This window comes from Martes martes, assembly GCF_963455335.1.
Source record: "Martes martes genome assembly, chromosome: 15".
Lineage (NCBI taxonomy): Eukaryota > Metazoa > Chordata > Mammalia > Carnivora > Mustelidae > Martes > Martes martes.
In genome coordinates, this window is record NC_137903.1 from 61,997,262 (window position 1) to 62,017,422 (window position 20,161).

At 42.3% G+C, this 20,161-nt stretch overlaps 1 protein-coding gene across 1 annotated transcript in view; it reads right to left on the bottom strand.

Annotated features, from left to right (window-relative positions):
- The window catches only part of WDR64 (WD repeat domain 64), a gene marked incomplete at both ends in the record, with an annotated part of 144,240 nt that overhangs the window by 102,714 nt on the left and 21,365 nt on the right, over positions 1-20,161 (bottom strand). Inside the window, 6 exons of the mRNA XM_080825207.1 lie at positions 953-1,087; positions 4,381-4,595; positions 7,481-7,591; positions 8,830-8,859; positions 12,275-12,378; positions 15,242-15,344. Coding sequence (XP_080681333.1) covers positions 953-1,087; positions 4,381-4,595; positions 7,481-7,591; positions 8,830-8,859; positions 12,275-12,378; positions 15,242-15,344 — 698 coding nt within the window. The remainder of the gene's footprint in view (positions 1-952; positions 1,088-4,380; positions 4,596-7,480; positions 7,592-8,829; positions 8,860-12,274; positions 12,379-15,241; positions 15,345-20,161) is intronic.

Consider the following 20,161-nt stretch of genomic DNA (forward strand, 5'->3'; position numbering starts at 1 on the left):
CTAGACTAGAAACTAGAAGTCTCTATGCATTTTTTAACACAGTTTTGTTGAGGTATAACTTATATAACACAAAATTCACTGACTTGTAAATGTACAATTCAGTTATTTTTAGTAAATTTATACGGTTGTATAACAATCACCACAGTAAGTTTGGGAACAATTTCAATATCCCCAAAAGTTTCCCTGTTTCTACTTCAGATCCCTTCTCTTACCACCACCTCCTGGCATCCACTGATCTACTTTCTATCTCTATAAATTTGCCTTTTCTGGACATTCACTATAAATGGGATCGCTGAATGTACAGTCTTTTGTGTCTGGCTTCTGTCAGTTGGCATCACGTTTTGAGGTCTATCCATGTTGTATATAACTTAATGCATTTTTAAAACTGAAAATTGAAGCATAGCATCTGTTTTATAGTTATCATATGTAAATATAATTATTAACACATAGGTACTATATAGTTATGGTTATATTATATAATTATTACATATTAATAGTTATCAATAAATATTTAACCATATTAAAAATAAGACTACATATTCTTCAAATGTACCTGTCTATAAGAAAGCCATTTCACGTCTTTATTACACATGGAACCTGATGTTTGTGCTACAGACACTCACAGGTTAGCCGGCTGACATGTAAGAATGAGTCTTACCGACAGAACTATAACAATATGGTTATAGATGCACCTGTATTGATTTATTCCAATAGATTGTGGCAATAAACAACAGATGAGCAAAACTCTTGCTAGGAGGACACATCATATTCAAATTTGCATGAGTAACGTCCATGACTTCCTAAAAAGGTAATTAATCTTGGCAAAAAATGGAATCATTAACACCTGACATTTCTAAAAACTAGTTTGAAAGCTCCAGGGCTGTCATGGTCTTAGTAGTTGTAAAAAGTCTGAAGTCGCAGAAAGTTCATGTATACAAACTATTGTACTTACAAATTATCCTCAAGTCTCTTCAAGGATTCCAAAACCAGTGAATGAACACTGTCGAGGGAGCAGGATCCAAAGCAGCTTAGGGGTGTAATGTATCTAATTTTCATCACCCAGTCATTATGCAGCTTCCTTTTAACACTGCAATGAGAAGAAAAGAGGGAGGGGTTATGTTAGACACACACAAGCTTGCACATGTAATGCCATCGTGTGCATGACACCACTTTTAACTGCTTAACTATTTAACATCTAGCATATTTAAAATGGAAAAATAAAAATGTATTTATCACATCAAATAGCGAGCTGTAGATTCAGAATTACAGGAATAACCTAGAAGTGTCTCTGTCTAATACGGGCACTATTATCCTCACTTTACTGAGAAATTCCGGTCATCCAAAAGGACTGTGTTTCAGTTTGTTTTGGATGAGTCAATTCATGCTCATTATTTTCCATGAATACTTTCAGAACTAGAAAACTGGGGAAATTTGTAGTCCTTGGTCACTGGTGGAGCTGAGGCCGGGACAGTTGTATCCCTCTCTGCAAAGCCTTGCCCATCAGTGCACAGGACGTTTCAGTGACAGGCTTAGCATTAGGGGTCAGAACATTCATGGTAGAATTCTTGTCTTAACCTGGAGGAAACCATCTTCCTGTTGTTATCTTTACTCATGTTTAATGGTGTATTTGTTTCCTCATTCACAACACTTATTGAGTGCCTACTGTATCCCAGGTAAAAGGACATAAGGATGACGAAGGTAAAATTCTTGTTCCCAAGTTCCTGAGATTCGGGTTGAGGAGTAGGTATTTAGAACTCAAGGCAGGAATGTTCGACAATATGGGACTAAACAGAGTAGAGAGATTTCTTCCTCTATGCCAGACTGTGTTTAATTTGGACTCTGGTGCTGGCTACTTCCTTCTTTAATTTGTACAACATTTCGCGTACCGTGTTTTCTACCCAGATCCTTGCCTCCACCCATTTAAAATGAATGAATTATGTGAATATCTACTGCAGGAAAACATTAATGATGGCTCCAGAGTTTAATGACCCCTTTGGCCTTAATACTTTTCATTTTATTAGTTTGAGAATCTATTGGTATAAGAACACGCCTCACCACTCAGCCCATCTATACACTTCAGTCTTGAATAATTTAAATCATGTACATGAAGATCTCTGTATGATTAAATCATCTGCATGTAAATAATCACCCAAAAGAACCAGTGCAAATTAGCATTCATTTAGCTGTACCCAGATTCCTCAGATCCCCCATCTCATTTCGAATATATCCAGCTAATGGAAACAGGGATGGGAAAGAGGCCATGGAATTTTCTGATGGGTGACAAAAATCTCAGAAAGAAAATTCATGGCTCAGCTTCTATTCAAGAGCCTGTCGTAATTGGAATGAAGTACTTAATAGTGTATACTAGGTACATAGAAAAGTTAAAATTTTTTACTTAATATTATATCATGAACATTTTCCATGCATTAAATATATTTCAAAACATTATTAAATGGGAGTGCATGGCTTTCCCTAATATGGTTATAATATGATTTACTGAATGCCTTTGGTACTTAAAAACTTTTTTATTTTATTTTTTTTTTATTTGACAGAAAGAGAGCACAAGCAGGAGGAGCGTCAGGCAGAGGGAGAGGGAGAAGCAGGCTTTCCACTGAGCAGAGAGCCTGATGTGGGGCTCGACTCCAGGACGCTGGGATCATGACCTGAGTGGAAGGCAGAGGCTTAACCCACTGAGCCACCCAGGTGCCCCCACTCTTGGTATTTTATTTTATTTTATTTTATTTTATTATTATTATTTTTAAAGACTTTATTTATTTGATAGAGACAAGAGAGAGAGGGAACAGAAGCAGGGGGAGTGGAGAGGGAGAAGCAGGCTTCCCGCCAAGCAGGAAGCCTGATGCGGGGCTCGATCCCAGGAGGCTGGGATCATGACCTGAGCCAAAGGCAGATGCTTAATGACTGAGCCACCCAGGCGCCCCTTGGTATTTTAAATATCCAACCAAAAAAGGTGTCTGACAAAAAAAATATATTTTACATATAAATGTATTATATTTATATGGACATATTTACAATATGTAAACATATTTTTGGAAACTATATTACATTTTGTTATACATGTGTACAATATCTGAATTATTTATCTAAATGATTAATCTTTTAAATTAATTATTCCTCCTTTGTCAGACACTAGAGACTTTACTATTAGAAACATGCTGTGATAACCATACTTATATTTTTAAATGCATGGGGATCTTGGGTCCTAATGTAGAAAGGTTTATTAAGACACTCGATGCATCTCCCAGACTGCTCTCCTGAGAGGGATCAAGCTCGTACTTCCACCACTGATAGTCTGTGAGACTGCCCATTTACAGAATCTACCCCATTTTCAATCCTTACCCCATTTTCATTGTTGGAAATGAGAAATTTTATCTGATTTTAAGTTGTACTTCTTTGATTAAGAGTACTTCTTTGTTCCTCTGCTAATAAAAGCAATATGTATTTACTGTAAAAATATAAAAGATGGTCCAATATAAAGACAACAAAAAATCACCTAGAATCCCATCATTTGGAGATAATTGTTAGCATTTTTGCCTGAAGATCACTTTGAAATGTTTATTGACTCTTTGCGCTATGTGTGCCTGTGCATAAATTATCTGTTCACAGTCTTTGCCCATTTTTCTTGGGGAATGATTATTTTCTAATTGAACTGCCAAAACTATTAAGAGTATTAACCCATTGTTTCTCATATTTAGTATATTTATCCCAGTTTGTTATTTACTTTTTAAAGATTTCTTTATTTTAGAGACAGAAAGAGAGAGAGTGTGAGTGGGGAGAGGGGCAGAGGGAGAGAGAGAGTCCTCAGGCAGACCCATTGCTGGGCATGGAACCTTACGTGGGGCTCGATATCAGGACCGTGAGATCATCAGCTGAGCCAAAATTAAGTCAGACGCTTAACTGACTGAGCCACCCAGGCACCCCTTCAGTTTGTTATTTACTTTTAAAATGTTATCTTCTAATGTCCAGAAATTTTTATTTTTTTCACATCTACCCAATTTTTTTCTTTGAATTCTGTATTCATTGCTTTTACACTGAGGATCTTTTTCCATATTCAAGTGCTAGCAAATAGTCATATATATTTTACAGTTTTTTCATGATTTTTTTCATTTAACTTACACACTTCAATTCGCTCAAGTACTTATAGACTTTAATTGTCAATAACACTTACAATTGGAATTTCAGTGGCTAATTTTCCTCTCTCTCTTCCCAGTTATGCTGGAAGTTCCTTGAGGTAAGAAGTGTTTCTTGCTCGGCTTTGTATTTCAGATCTCTGCCATAGGGTCTGGTACATTCCGTTCACTATATAAATACTTGAACACTGTCTATATTAGAAAAATTGAACTGCCCATGTGATACCCTTACCTTTTAAAGTTCTTTGAGTCTAAGACTTGGCTTTGTAGTTTTTTCTTGGATTTTGCCTGCTTTAGTCCAAAGTCATCACTGTTTACTGTGAATTTGTTCACAAAACCACCATCATCCCCCAAGAGGATGTCGTCTCTGCAGAGCTGGTTGGGCAGAGACACGACACACACACAAAGAAGGCAGTGATCCATAGGCTTTATGACAAAATAGTTTTCCTAGAAGCAGAAGAATGCTTTCAGTGAGTTATTACATTGCTCTAAATGTCCACACATTAATCATTGCCCTATTATTTGATGAAAGTCTTACTTTCTGATATTTTTAATTTTAGATATTCGCATTGTGTTAAAGAAATTTGAAAAAAGAAAAAAAGTTAACCAAGTAAAAGTTAATGAACATTCACTGTGAGCCCAACATTGTGCTTTGGGTACTTTTGGGGGAAAAAGGTGAGGTACCTCAGGCTCAATACATTAATGAGATTTTCTGTTTGGTTGCTATGAATGTCCCTCTCTTGGATTTGTAAAGCAATATTAATGGGAAGCATAAGGAGGTTTGACTGTTATAAGACCGCTGATGTAAAACTGTATGGGAAAATAGGAAAATCAAGTATTAACACCCCAATTATGTCATAAGAAATTATCAGGAAACACATATCCTAACATCCAAGTTTGTCCAGAAATATTCAGCAAGCATCTGTCAAGCTGTTCTGGGCTGTTATGCTGGGGTCACTAAGCTGTACTAAGCTGGCTGTCCCAGAATTCAGTCTCTACCTAAGATAGAAGAAAAAAGTATTTAAAATTTTTTTGTTTTGGGGCACCTGGGTGGCTCAGTCGGTTAAGTGTCTGTCTTTAGCTCAGGTCATGGTCCCAGGGTCCTGGGATCGAGCCCCATGTCAGGCTCCCTGCTTAGCAGAAAGCCTGCTTTTCCGTTTCCCTCTGCCTGCCTCTCTGCCTGCTTGTGCTCTCTCTCTCTCTCTCTCTCTCTCAAATACATAAATAAAATCTTTTTAAAAAAATTTTTTTTTGTTTTGTTTCCTCTAGATTGAGTGAGATTTGAACATATTTAGAGCATCATTCAGTCATTCAACAAATAATCACAGAGCACCTACGATGTGCCAAGAGCTGTTCTAGGCATGGGGCATATGGTGATAAAGAAGAGCAGTTTCTGACGTGGTGGAACTACCATTCCAGTGCAGGAATGCAGGTATAAAAGCATTTCATTCGGATCGTGGGAAGTGCTCTGGGGAAATAAACAAGGGTGCTATGATAACGAGTGACTGGAGAGGCCACTGTAGGTCCCCAGGTCTGGGACGGTGACCTTTGATCTGGCATGAACTGGTCCAGAAAAAGATTCAGAGGCAACTGACATGAGGAGCCCAGAAGGACAGATGAATGTCAAAAAAGGTAAAATGGGAAGAGCTTGGCCCTGCACGAGGCAGGAGGGAATGGGAATGGCGGATGCAAGGATATTTTGCCTCCAGAGAGAGGAAGGAAGAAAGGAGGTAGGGTGTCCTCATTGAAGCTGTGGGTGGGAGAGCTCGAATTTGGAAGAGGACAAGCCTCCTAGACTCAAATTTCTCAGGAAAATAGGGACAAGTACATCTGCTGAGAGGGAGAGGGCCTGAGGACAATAACGCCCTTTTGCAATATTGCCAGGGATGGGAAAGTGATCTGGCAAGGACAAGAAAGACGTTGACAGAAACCAGTGAATCCTCAGATGAGTCTGAATGTACAGTGATGCTGAACGGTGGTGGCTTCGGGTTTTTTTTCTCCAGGAGGGCTGAGCCTCCATGAGGGCGCAGAGACAGGCTGTCACATCTCACCAGGACTGGAGTTTCAAAGGATTTGGGAGAGTGGGAGGTGGGGATGGCTTCAGCCCAGATGATCTGCCAGCTGGTGCGGGCAGGAAGGCAAAGAAGGGGGAGGGAGGGGACAGAGAGTGGAAGAGGACGGGCTCAAGGAACTGGAGGCTTCCGTGGGGCTGAAAAGTGAGAGTGAAAACTGGAGAGAGCTGGACAGAGAAGAGGCTGCAGACCATGAGACGGTGACACATCACGTAATAAAGGACACGAGGCCACAATCTGCCTTCTTTCAAGTCATCCTGGCCTCAGTGGCTGGTTGCAACAATGGGGACAGGAATGATAAGTTTGGTTTTTCTCTGAGCCTAGGGACAAGCAGGGCACAGAGGAAGGCTAATTACTTCTTAATCCTCCTCGCCCTTCAAAGTCAGCCACTTCCTGAGGGCACTTATTTTTAAGATTTTATTTATTTATTTACTTGACAGAGATCACAAGTAGGCAGAGAGGCAGGCAGAGAGGGAGGGGGAAGCAGGCTCCCTGCTGAGCAGAGAGCCCGATGCGGGGCTCGATCCCAGGACCCTGGGATCATGACCTGAGCCGAAGGCAGAGGCTTTAACCCACTGAGCCACCCAGGTGCTCCCCTGAGGGCATTTTTGTGCAATCTTGCCTCTCCATAAACTCCTAGTGCCCTTGTTTTTGTTTGTTTGTTTGTTTTTACTGTATAGTTTGCTGTACCATTATGTTATATTTTATGTCTTTTCCTGACATTTTTCAAGACTGAGTTTTGTTTGAGTGCAGAGAACCTGTTCATGACTTCTATACGTCTGCGAGTGCTCACTAAATATTCTAAATTACTTTAGTGGTAACATGTCAGCTATTGAAGGAATAACACTGATATCTGCCCCACTAGATATTTTGCCAGAATTAGTCATTTGATTTTTAGTAATTTTCTTACTAAATGAAGCCAAACGGAAGGAAAAGCCTCTGAACTTGATAACATAATCAAAAAGTTAGTACCTGGATTCAGAGAAGGGTATGAAAGAAGGAAGAAATTCTCTCTCTCTCTCTCTCAAAAACAAAACAAGTTTCACCTAATTAAACAGGCACTAAATGGAAAGAGGGTTCCTTTTTAATGAGCCTCACAGAATATTAATGCTGAACTTGTTTAATCATGGACGGGATTAGTTGAACCCCCTCATTTTACAGATGAGGAACTGACACTGGGCAGAGGAAGCGGACTGCTCACATCCTCGCAGGGTGGAAGAGAAAACTTCAGGACTTGGAGGGTTCCTCTTGGCACGGTACCTGGCCACTGCCTTGAGCTTTATAATCCCAGACAATGATGGTCCTTTCAGTAGTGGCGACGATTCTCTTCAGCTGCGAGAGGTAATCACATCCTGTGATCCAGGAGGTGTCCTGAGGGGAAAATACAGAATTGGGAGAGGCGGGTGTAATATGTGTTGGTCTATCCCAAGGCCATGGTTACTAAAGAGTAGGTCAGTTACATCTCCTTGCAGGGGAGCCTTGCAATGTCTCTTCTCTGATGTCTGGAGAAGAGGCTCTCATCTTTCGCCCTTTGACACTTCCCTTGAGTTTCTCAGCACCGTCAGCTGGAGAGTGAGGAATGAGCACATGCCCGTTACAGCTCCCTGGAGGCAAAGAGACACCAGCAGAGCAGGCATCTTTGTGCACTCTTCACTGTCGGGAGAACACCTCTCCACGGGGCCGTGGGGGAGACTGAGATTAAGCCACTTCTATGGCCCTGTCCCCATGCACACAATTTTTAGCTAAAAAAGACCTTAGTGACCATCCGGTCAATAACCGAGTTGAGCCTGGTGAGTCTGTTTTGCGTTGCCTGAAGTCACCAAGCTGGCATGGGTAGGATTGGTCATGTCAATGACACACAACGAGGCCAGGGCAACAGTCCCCGTTTACGAGGGCCCACTGTGCACCCGACACTGCTGCACGCATTTCAGGCCTACGTTAGGAATTCTAACCTTTGTTTCAGCCCTAGAAGCGAAGGCTCCGAGGCTTAGAGAGAAGGCAGACTCGTCTGCCAGGTGGCCTGGTGCCCTCCTGGGTGGTTCAGGGCCTTCAGTGCCTGGAAGCGGGGCGGAAAGGCAAGCATGTCCCCACACCTCTCACAAAGCCATGGCGGGACTCTGAGAGCAACGCGTCACAGCTTTACAAATGCAAGTTCCCTTCTCCGAGTAGCGATATGGATTAAGTAAATTACCAAATTGGACTCAAATATTTTCTGCAATTTGCAAGTTTACGATGTTTTCAAGTTATTTCCCTCGGCCATTTCCTTGTTCTCACAACTTGGAGAGTGTTGGGTTTTTTTGTTTTTGCTTTTTTAAAAAATTCCTCAATAGGGGGCGCTCAGGAACACCTTGGGGAGACTTTTAAATGGAAGCTTCCAGGGAGTCGTGTCTCCAAGCACGTCTCTGAAATAAATTTAACTTCAGCAAGCGAGGTGAGGGTCCTCTGCGGCTGCTCAAGGTTTAGTGTGGATCCAAGTCAGAGACTCACAGTATGAAGACATCTTATTCTTAGAGCCTATTCGACCTGCATTGAGATTGTGACTAGTTATGGAGGAACCGTCAGCACAGTCCCAAAGCGGACTTCATTAGAAGTTTATAACTTGTACTTACCGTAACATTGGTGCTGGTCTGGACTCTCATCTATAAACAAAGGAGGAGAAGAATGAAAGCTAGTTGGCACTCTAATAAAAATTGAGACGGTTGGCTCTAAAAGAACATATTATCTCCACGGTTTAATCTTACTCGTCATTTCCACCTTCTGTGAGTTTCCTCCTTCTCTCCTTTCCCTCAAAAACCTGGCTCTGTGGAATGATTCCCTGCTGGCTTTGGACACGGTCGGTGCTTTTTTTTTTTTTTTCTTTTTTTAAGATTTTATTTATTTGAAAGAGAGAGACAGAGATGGTGAGAGAGAACAGGAGCTGGGAGGAGAGGGAGAAGCAGGATCCCCACTCAGTGGGGAGCCAGACCCAAGGCTCGATTCCAGGACCCTGGGGTCATGACCTGAGCAGAAGGCAGATGCTTAACCCACGGAGCCACCCAGGCGCCCCACAGCTGGTGCTTCTGTGGCTTGCTTTAAGCCTGTTAACTGTGCTCTTAGAGTACACTGTACTAATGATTTTTTCCCTGTTTGCAAACTGCCTCAGATTCTTTAGTTTTCAGAGCAACATAGGATATCAAAAAGGGGGAATACAAAATAATACTAACAGCAACGGCAAGAGTGGTCTGAAAGGATGCTCACTAGGTCACTATGAATACAGCTTGTGCGGGGAAAAATACAGCTTCATTTGGAAGTTCTCTCTCAGGATCCTGAGAGACGTGAGAACATTCTACCCAGTGGGCTTCCTCTCTTACTGGATAAGTTATCTACTGCATGAATCTCACGCCTGGGTAGCGTGCAGGTTGAGAAGGCAGATTTATTCCACGCAGGGTTGTAAGGTACCTGAGCAGCCGCTTCTCCCCTTAGGGTGTGCTAATTGCTTCCAAGGTCAAGGTCAGTATTTGAAGTCTATGAATGACCTAGTTTCTTTTGCATGGTCATGTGGTCTTGGGAAAAGTACAGAAAATGGCTGTCCAGAAGGAATAAATTATGTGAAAAGAGGGAAACGTAAATTAGATCCCTAAAACTGTTAGTCATGGTCATCTCAGACTGTCTCTCATCTGAAGAGTTCAAAGATGCTTTTCCATCCAGGGACGTTTTTCCAGATGGGAAATATTAAGTGCCCTCAGGAAATTGGTGAGCCCAGAACAGAACTCCTGTGGTTTTCCTCTCCTACTTCTCCACTTCCACCCTTAGTGGAAAGCACATGCTTCAGTTTCTTTTACCATCCTTAAAAGTTACATAATCCTTATGGATATCTTCTAAATTTTGAAAACCTAGCCTTTTTTGCAAGAATTTTTGTTAATGACATTTACAGTGTCTATCACCAAGCCCTCTAGAGAACACCGTGAAAATCCTTAATTGTGTGTACTGTACTTTACAGAGAGCCTAAATTATGGATTAACCTATTATATTTTGTGTTGTTAATGACTACCTTTTAATAAATTTTTCCTGTGACCTACCTTAACATTAGCTTTTCACAGAGTGTGTCATCCTATATGTAAGACACGCAACATTCAAAATGCTATTTATTCCTGGTGTATCAAATCTTTTTTTTTTTAAGATTTTATTTATTTATTTGACAGACAGGTCACAAATAGGCAGAGAGGCAGGCAGAGAGAGAGACAGGAGGAAGCAGGCTTCCCGCTGAGCAGAGAGCCCGATGCAGGGCTTGATCCCAGGACCCTGAGATCGTGACCTGAGCCGAAGGCAGAAGCTTTAACCCACTGAGCCACCCAGGTGCCCCTGGTGTATCAAATCTTCAAGTAATTTTTAAGCGTTTTTTTCTCTCCAACCGCGTAGTTTTTGTAAGACACAGATGTGTTTGTGAATATACACATACACACCTCTAAGCATGGGTGAATGAGTGTGTGTGCGTGCATGCATGAGAGAGAGGTCTGTGGAATATGAAAATGCCACCTCGCCTATTTCACATAATCCTGAGCTATTTCATCATGAAGATCATTATTTTTCTTCTCGTGTTCTTCTTTATGTTCCATCTTTGTTCTATCTTTGAGGAAATGAAAGTAAGAAAATGAGAAGGGAAGTAAGGCTCCAAGGAGAAAGGAGAACGAGGAAAGTTTTCATGTTTAGATGAGGCCACGCGTTCTGTTTTCACACCGTTTGTCCGTGATTGCAACCACCAGCATTTCCTGAGTGCTCACAGTGATGCTAGGTAAGCACTTCGTGTGCATTAATTCCAGCAGCATAGCTGCCTCGGTTCTGAATGAAGGAGCCAGGGCGTGGAGATGCATAGGTAAGACACACACAGCTGGCAAGTGTCCGAGCTGGGCAGGGACGCCAGGCTCCGTGTCCACACCAGGAACCTTCTACCGCCCCTCCTCGGGGCCCAGGAAGCCTGATCCCTGAAGGGTTAAACATTCCTGTTGAAATTATAATCATTTGATGATCATTTTAAATATAGTTTACTTGTATAAAGCTTATCTCTAGTTGAAATGAACCCATCATTGGAATTATTTGCTTTGATATTTATTTTTTGATATTCCCTTTTATTTTCCTAGTGAAATACTGTGTGGTCTATATCATTACACCTTCCAATACAATCTCTCATGGTTTGGAAGTGGAAGCCCAAAACTTAGAAATTTAGAACCAAGTGATAGTAATAGTTATGCCCTACATGGTCATGGGAATTTATCGTTCATATAGTACTTCTACGTTCATTGTGTCATTTACCTTCACTACAGCCCGCTGAGGGAGAAAGGACTGGTTCTGGTGTCGTTTCATAAATGTGAGAAGAGGCATGATAAGTTGCCTCATTAAGTTCCCTATTTAACAGCCCAGCTGGTAAAATAGAGGAGCCAGAATGTGAGCCGCCTTTTAACTCCAAGTCCAAGGTTCTTGATGGGACCCTCTATACTTGTTAGGATTCTGACAAAATCACTTGTCTTGTGAGTTTTTCTGATTTTTTTCCGAGAAGTTATCCAGGATCATCCTATAATTACGCTGATGCCACATGGTTTGGTAAGACTCCCTAAGGAACGCTTGGGTGGCTCAGTCAGTTAAGCTTCCAACTCTTGGTTTCAGCTCAGGTCATGATCTCAGGGGTGTAGGATCAAGCCCTGTGTCTGGGTTCATGCTCGGCACAGAATCAGCTTGAGATTTCTCTCCCTTTCCCTCTGTCCCTCCCATTCGTGCTCTCTTTCTAGAGCAAATAAATAAATATTTAAAAAAAAAAAAAAAAGATTCCCTGAGGAACACTGCCAAACGCAGTTACCAAAATCTCAAAAACTGCTCCAGGGCTCAGTAATCCCCTCTTTTTAGCAACATCTGGCTTTATTTTTTGGAATAACTCTGAAATACGTTTACGTTTGCTGTTGCAGCTGATGAGTATGCATAGCGCATAGACGACAGAGACGGAGGAGGGAAAGAACGAATGAACACATGAACGAAAGGAGGAAGGGAAGAGGGAGGAGGGAGGAATCCACACTGTCAGATTACCTGGCTATTAAAGACTGTTATCAATCCTTTCTGAGAAGCTGTGATTAGTAAATCCAACTGAGGGATCTTGACAATGCATTTAATCACATCCCGTCTTCTACTACCTGCCAACAACATAAGCTGCATTTCAATTCCCAGCAGTGAAGATCTTAAAACTCATTTGTTCGGTTTGTTTTTAAAAGAAAAGAGTAAGCAAAGAAACTTTTCGCTTTTTTGCTGAAAAAGTAGATTAAACCATAAAACCCAGCACCTGTTGCTTTTCTTAGCACTGATTTTTGTATTTAAACTCAATTAGCCAGCATACAGTACCTCATCAGTTTCAGATGTAGAGTTCAATAATTCATCAATTGCATATAACACCCGGTGCCCATCACCTCATGTGCCCTCCTTCATGCCCATCACCCAGTTATCCCATCCCTCACCCACCTTCCCTCCAGCAACCCTCAATTTTTTTCCTAGAGTTGAGTCTCTCATGGTTTGTCTCCTTGAGTTTCTTCCTTCCCATTTTCCCGCCCTTCCCTTATGATCTTCTGTGCTGTTTTTTATATTCCACATATGAGTGAAACCATATGATAATTGTCTTTCTCTGACTGACTTATTTCACTCAGCAAAACACCCTCCAGTTCCATCCAAGTCAATATCAATGGTAAGTATTCATCCTTTTTGATGGCTGAGTAATATTCCATTGTATATATGAACCACATCTTCTTTATCCATTCATCTGTCGATGGACATCTTATTGCTTTATCATCATCCCCGGGGATACTAATCTGAATCTATGACACTTTCCAAATCAATGTGGTGCATGAATTCCTAGAGAAATGTATATATACTCATGCTCCTGCCACATAGTTTGCAGAGAACATGTTTTCCAAACATCTTTTGGAATCATTCCATTTTGAGATTTCCACATCTCTCAGGAATCCTTTCTTTGAACAGTCACTATCACAATTTACACAGAGTAAAAGCCTAATATGATCTCGAGCTTTTGGTCATAAGAGAATAAAACCATGTTAATATTGTTATTAAAGATTTTTTGTTTGTTTTTGTGTGTTTTGAAACACACCCCCCCCCCCAACTCCTTCATGGTTTTTTGTTTGTTTGGTTGCTTGGTTTTTTGCCTATGTGCTGAATTGATAAAACTACCTATACGGGACTTCTTTCCAGCACGATCAGTTTTCATAATTGTAAGCTCTTCAGAAAAGCAAGTGGACGGATCTCATACTCCAGGGTTATCAGCCTAATTCATGTGTTCTCAAAAGACAAAATACGGTCCTCAAGGGGGTGCAGACTGGTTCTTGGGGGATGTGAATGAGTCTTGCTCTTTTTGTGTATAAAGCACAGATACACAAACTTACATAAACAGATACATAGTACATCCGACATATTAAAGTGTCAGGGAGTCAGGGAGAGGTGCAGAGGGTGCAATAGGGGAAAAAATGTCTAAAAGACTCCTTAGGAACCCTTATACTGAAACAAACATGAAAATAATATAATGAAAAACTAATGAAAGGAAAGTTAAGAACACTGTCCTGTTCCAAGCTACCACCACTCCCTCTCCTTTGGCTCCCCCCAACCTGGGCTATTTTCAACACGGAAGCCGTAATCGTACTCGTAATTTCGTTGTGAGTACCTCACACCATGCCTCCCCTCTGTGCAGGTATCTTACCCTCCTTGCTCCCCCACCCTCAGGCCGATACACCTGACCCCACACTTGCCCTCTCTTCCAGGGCTTTCCGGCATCCTTGTCCCACCCCCACCTGCTCCCCCAGCCCTTCTCCCTCCCGTCCCCCCCACCCCCACCCCCAGGTCCCTCAGCCCCTGCTCGGGGTGGTCTCCCCCACGCCCCCTTCAAATTCCAACACCACGCTCCCATCTCCAAACCAACTTCTCCCCACACACCTGCTTTACTGTTCTCCACAACCTGCTTTCTCTATAGCGCTACCACCATTCTGACACATTATATATTTTACTTTGATTTTTTCTGTCTGCCTCCCCCCATTAGAATGTAAATTCCACCAGGTCAGAGATTTATGATCCTTTGCTCACTGCTGTGTCCCCAGCACTTAGAGAGGTACCTGTCCCACATAGCAGACCTTATAGAACTACAGAACCCAACTGCCATTGAGGGAAATGCTTTCAAACATCTAATTTAGGATGCCAGCAACACATCTCCCCTTCCCAGCTAAGGGATGGTGGCAGTAGGGACAGACCCCTAGCTTCTGTTGTTTGATGATCGATCATTCCCATGGCTTAAGGCTGGGCTCTGGTGAGGTCTAAGGGTTGGGCTGAGGAAGGGTGGAACATAAGGGTAGACTTGGTTTACAAGTGACTGCAGTAAGTTTAGGGGCTTTTCTAAGGAACACCAGATCTGATCGACACTCCATGCTTCATCTCAGAATCTGGGATGAAATGTGGGACAGGGGTCGATTTGGGGGTTTGCCTTTCCTCCTCCCGGACTTCTTCCCTGGAGGGAAGAAGCCTGGAAGAGTGAACAGTGGAGAGGGAGGAGGTCCCAGATCAAATTTAAAAAGAAACGCTATTTGCTCTTGAGACTTCTTGACCTGCGTTGAACCCTTCCCTCTGTGATTGGCCCAAGTTCACCGTTTTAGAGATACAGGGATAAACTTCCACATGACAATCAAAGGAAGGAAGAGTAGGAAGGAATTCTAATTACTAAAAATTTGAAAATTTCATTTTAAGAAAATTTTAAAGGAATTGTGATTCCATTTGGTGCTTGGACATGCAATATTGAGATGCCATTGTACAGAGCTTGAACTAGAACGCTGAACCGCTCCAGAAAAATGTGAATTGTTTCCCCTCATATTCCTTATTTAGTGTCCTTAAGAGACACTAAATCGTATTTCAAACTCAACTGCAGTTAAAATTTTTGTCTTCAGCTCCCCAATTTTTTTTGAGAAAATGTTAAAACCCGTATTTATTTGGAAAGGAAATTAAAAATATCACCTGAAATTACAACTCGCTGTTTTCTGGAAATAAGGAAAACCAAATTTTCTTCATCCATCTGGGAAGCAAGAGAATCTTCTTCAGAGGAGAAGTATCCAAAGATCTAAAATGCCAAACAACACGCATGTAAACATGTGCAGTATCTCAAAATTGGTTGTAACGTAACAGGTTTGATATTGGTTGAAGTTAAAGCTTAATTTGGATGAATGGTCAACACCTTGCTTTCTGAAGGCCAGGGCACTGCCCGTAGCAAGAGAAGGCAGCTAATTATATTCAACACATCCTATGCTGACGGCTCGTGATTTCTTCACAGTTGCTGATTCTTCTTTCTGATGGATGAATCGGTGTACCAGGCTGGTGTCTTTGCTCAGACTCATAGTTCTTTTAGGAGCTAACATTTTTTTTTTTTAAGATTCTATTTATTCATTTACAGACAGAGATCACAAGTAGGCAGAGAGGCAGGCAGAGAGAGAGGAGGAAGCAGGCCCCCTGCTTGAGCAGAGAGCCCGATGCGGGGCTCAATCCCAGGACCCTGAGACCATGACCTGAGCCGAAGGCAGAGGCTTTAACCCACTGAGCCACCCAGGTGCCCCAGGAGCTAACATTTTTGTTTGGCAATTAAATCAGCCTTCATCAGACAGGGTCCCCACTGAAAACCCTGACATTGAATTTGGCCATTCCTACCCATTTTCCATAAATCTTCCTGGGCAAGTTTTTTTTTTTATCCCTACTAAGGGGAGTTTGGGCATTTAAGAGATAGTGTAGTTTCTCTATTTAACTGTTCCAAATGTTATTCTCTAGGCACTGCATGAAAATTAATTTCTATGAGAGGATCCCAAGGAGGAAGAGTATTCTTTATTTGTAGATAAATGTCAAATTCTGTAATTCCAAGGAATTTGAAAAATAAGATAGCTGTTCTTCAGTTGTCTTGTGAATAAGCAGAAGTAAAATTCTCACAGATTAAGGACACAATTGTTTCTCATACAGGTGAGACTTGTTAGCACTTGTCAGTGAATGAAGGAATGAACTGTGGAGAATCGAACATTAACCTATGTGCAAACCACTGGGAATCCTTTTAAAGTGCAGATTCTGATTTAGTTGGTCTGGAGCGGGGCCAGAGAGTCTGCATTTCTAATGAGCTTCTCATGAGGGGCCACGCTTTTGGTATAAAAGATCTAGAGACCAAGTCCACGGAAAATAATCAAAACCAGCCATGTATTAGCTTTTTTAAATGACATTGGCTTATTTTGATGCTAGTTGGCAGTTGAGCAACTTATGTTAACCTATGTCCCTTCATTAGCTGCGTCACAAATAGTGTTACTTCCTCCTTTATTTTCCCTCACATGCAGACCTCACAAGGACTGCCCTAATCACTTTCTACAATTAGATTTCACTGTGGGAAGACCGAGATTATCTAAACATTCTTTCTTGTGTTTTTCCTTCTTTCCATCAGCCAAATTTTATCTTTTCAGACATCACGGCTCTTTTTCCATACACACAAAACCTGGATTTAGCATCTTGTGCTTTGGGGAAGGATTGAGAAGAGAGAAAGAGGCCTTTCAGTAGACCTCTGTTAGAATGGACAGGAATTTTGCATCACTGTGGTTTTCTCATCCTCACTGACTGGTATAATATCCTTTTAATAGTCATGAATTGGTCTGCAACTTGATTTTTTTTTTTCTTTTTTAAGTAGGCTCCATGGAGCCCAATGCAGGGCTCCAACTCATGACCCCGAGATTAGGACCTGAGCTGAGATCAAGAGTTGGACACTTAACCGGCTGAGCCTCCCAGGCCTCTCTGGTCTGCACCTTAGCACTGTGTCATTTGAACTCGGATGTAGCCTTCTGGCAAAGAGCATGCACTGTGGAATCAGACAGCCCAGTGTTTGAGTTCCAGCTCTACAATGACTTGGCGTTCAGTACTTGGATAACACCTTCAACCCCTTATGCCTCAGTTTCCTCATTAGTAGAATAAAGGCACAAGATTCTTTTTTTTTTCTAACTGATGTCTAAATGAGGTGACATGTGTAAAGCATTTTGCACTTTGGCACGTAAGAATTGTTTAAGACAAATATTAGCTATGACTATCATTATTAGCCTAGGTTAAGAAGGCTGCATGGAAGAGAGGGAAAAAATAATAAATTATATCAAGACCACAATCACTCATGAGAAAACTGGCCTCTCTTTGGGGATAGTGCTTTAAAACCATCAGTCCACTTGGGGATGGAACTGGTTCTGCTCATAAAAAAAGGCTAGTAGGGCAGGCGCTGCACTGAGTGGATGGTGTAGGGGAGTGTCGCTGAGAGAAGTTTATAGGGCCACCCAGCCAGTCAGAACTGGGAGGGAAATGCAGCTTCTTGTCCTCCTAATCCAACAGGTCCCTGTAGCCTGTGCATCCTTTCTTACCCAGTTCAGAATTGGGGGCATGTCGCCTCAGCCACATATCCCCACAATGGTCCTTCCTTTCCCACCGCTGCACTGTCCTGGCAAGCAGCCCCCCTACCCCCCACTCGGGGTAACAGGACCACCTGTGTGTCTTATACCTGTGCCCCTGTGGCTGATCAGCCTCTGAGAAAATCACCCATTGGAGGCCCCCCATCATTCAGGTGCCCCCCGCCACCCATGCTTCCCTAGGCGATCCCGTTGGTGGTGCCCAGCAATAGAGTCAAACCTGAGGCATTCCTGTCCCATACATGCACCCACCTCCTTGTCACTCTCAACAGCTGACCCCACCTCCCTCTTCGGATGACAGGGCAAGCCACCAGACAAGAGCCTCCTTGGCATTCTTGTCACCCTAGTTACAAAACCAACATCCTTTCTTCCTACAGAAGGAAGGAAAATTTCCCTTGCAGAGGAAAATGTGTTTCTCCTTTCTTAATCTCTTCACCTGTTCTCTGAGTCCCATCCCCTTGATGCCATCCTCCAAGCTTGTCACCTCTTCTCCCCACCCCCCCATGATCACTTCTCTCTCTCTAGCATTCTTTTGACTTCCTTCTGGCCTGCTCAAATCTTTAGGGCCACCTGGCTGGTTCAGTCGGTGGAGCATATGACTCTTGATCTTGGGGTTGTGAGTTCAACCCCATGCTGGGAATAGAGCCTACTTTAAAAAAAAAAAAAATCTTGCACATCTTAAAAACAAAAATACAACAAACCTGCCAAAAGCAATTACAGAAAATAATCCTTAGTCCCTTTCTTGCGTTTCTGTCTCAGCATTGCTGCTCCAAGTGTTGTAACTCCTCCCACTCCTGTGGAATTTGAATTCCTCTTAGAGCCACATTTTGGTTTTGGTGGTTGTCACAGTAGACACACTCTTCTTGAACTTTGACAATTTCCCCTCTATGTTAGTTCTCTGTGGCTACCGAAACAAAGGTCTGCAAACATAGTGACTCAAAACAGCACCCATGTATTAGCTCACAGTCTGTAGAAGGCCAGCATGGGTCTTGATGGGCTAGAATCCAGATGTCAGCAGAGACATGTTCTTTATTGAAGACTTGGGGAAGAACTGACTCTCAGTTCATTCAGGTTGTTGGCCTGACGTCCCTGTTTCCCTGCTGGCTCTGCCCAGAGGTCTCTCTTCTGTCTTAGGACATGGGTCCTCTGTCTCACATCAGCAATGGCCCTTCGAATATTACACTGCCCCCCGCCACCCCCAGATAATCCCAGATAATATCCCTACTTTAATTCAGCTGATTAGCAACATTAATTGCACCTACAAAATCCTTTTTTAGCAGTAGCTAAATTAGTGTGTGATTGAATAACCAGGGCATGGGCATCTTGGAAGGGGGTACCTTTAGAATTCCGCCTATCATATCCTCTTTTTTTTTTTTAAGATTTTATTTATTTATTTGTCAGAGAGAGAGAGAGAGAGAGAGAGCAAGCATAGGCAGACAGAGTGGCAGAGGGAGAAGCAGGCTCCCTGCGGAGCAAGGAGCCCGATGTGGGACTCGATCCCAGGACCCTGGGATCATGACCTGAGCCGAAGGCAGCCGCTTAACCAACTGAGCCACCCAGGTGTCCCCATATCCTCATTTTAAAGTGCAGTTCAGTATGATTTACATTCCTTGCACAAAATACAACAAAAACATGGCAAATACTTCAACCAATTTAACTCCAGACTACAGTGAGACATCATTTTTATATAATAATGTAAAATGGTGATGTTAAAGATGATAATTTCTGTGCTAATGAATTCCAGGGTTTCTCAGGGTCAGAGAACTGCACACCATATGTATTATCACTGAATGTGAAATAATGTTCTACATATCTATAATACTTATATTGTGAAAGCAGTTTACAGATAGTTATTTAACTCAATCTGCAATTTTGCAGTAATTCTTACAGACATAGGAACAGCATATCTGTTAAGTGTCTGAGAACAGATGTGGAAGCCGGTCCTTTGACAGGCTATATTGGTTCTTTTGACTGGCACTTGGGTCTAAAGCCAGGTTCTAGACCTACTAGTCACAAGACTTCAGGACCCTTCCTTAATTTCTCTGTGTCTGAGTTTCCGTGTCTGTAAAAAATAATAACCCCAACCTCACGCCTCGGTGTCAGAATCAAATGAGGAAATCATGACTAGATTCCTTAGTAAATAGGAAGATAAGAAAGTACCTGGATGGGTCAGAGGAGCAAGATGGCGGCGGAGCAGGAGACCTAAATTCCGTCTGGTCCAAGGAATTCAGCTAAGATAGTTACCAAACCATTCTGAACACCTACAAACTCAACAGGAGATCAAAGAAAAGAACAGTAGCAATTCTGTGAACAGAAAAGTGACCACTTTCTGGAAGGTACGACCTGTGGAGAAGTGAATCCGAGGCGGTATATGGGGAGAGACCGTGGGGGAGGCGGGGGAGCCTCCATCAGCCACTTAACAGCAAGCCGCAGAGCAGCGGGACACGAAATCAGAACGTTTAGAAGTCAG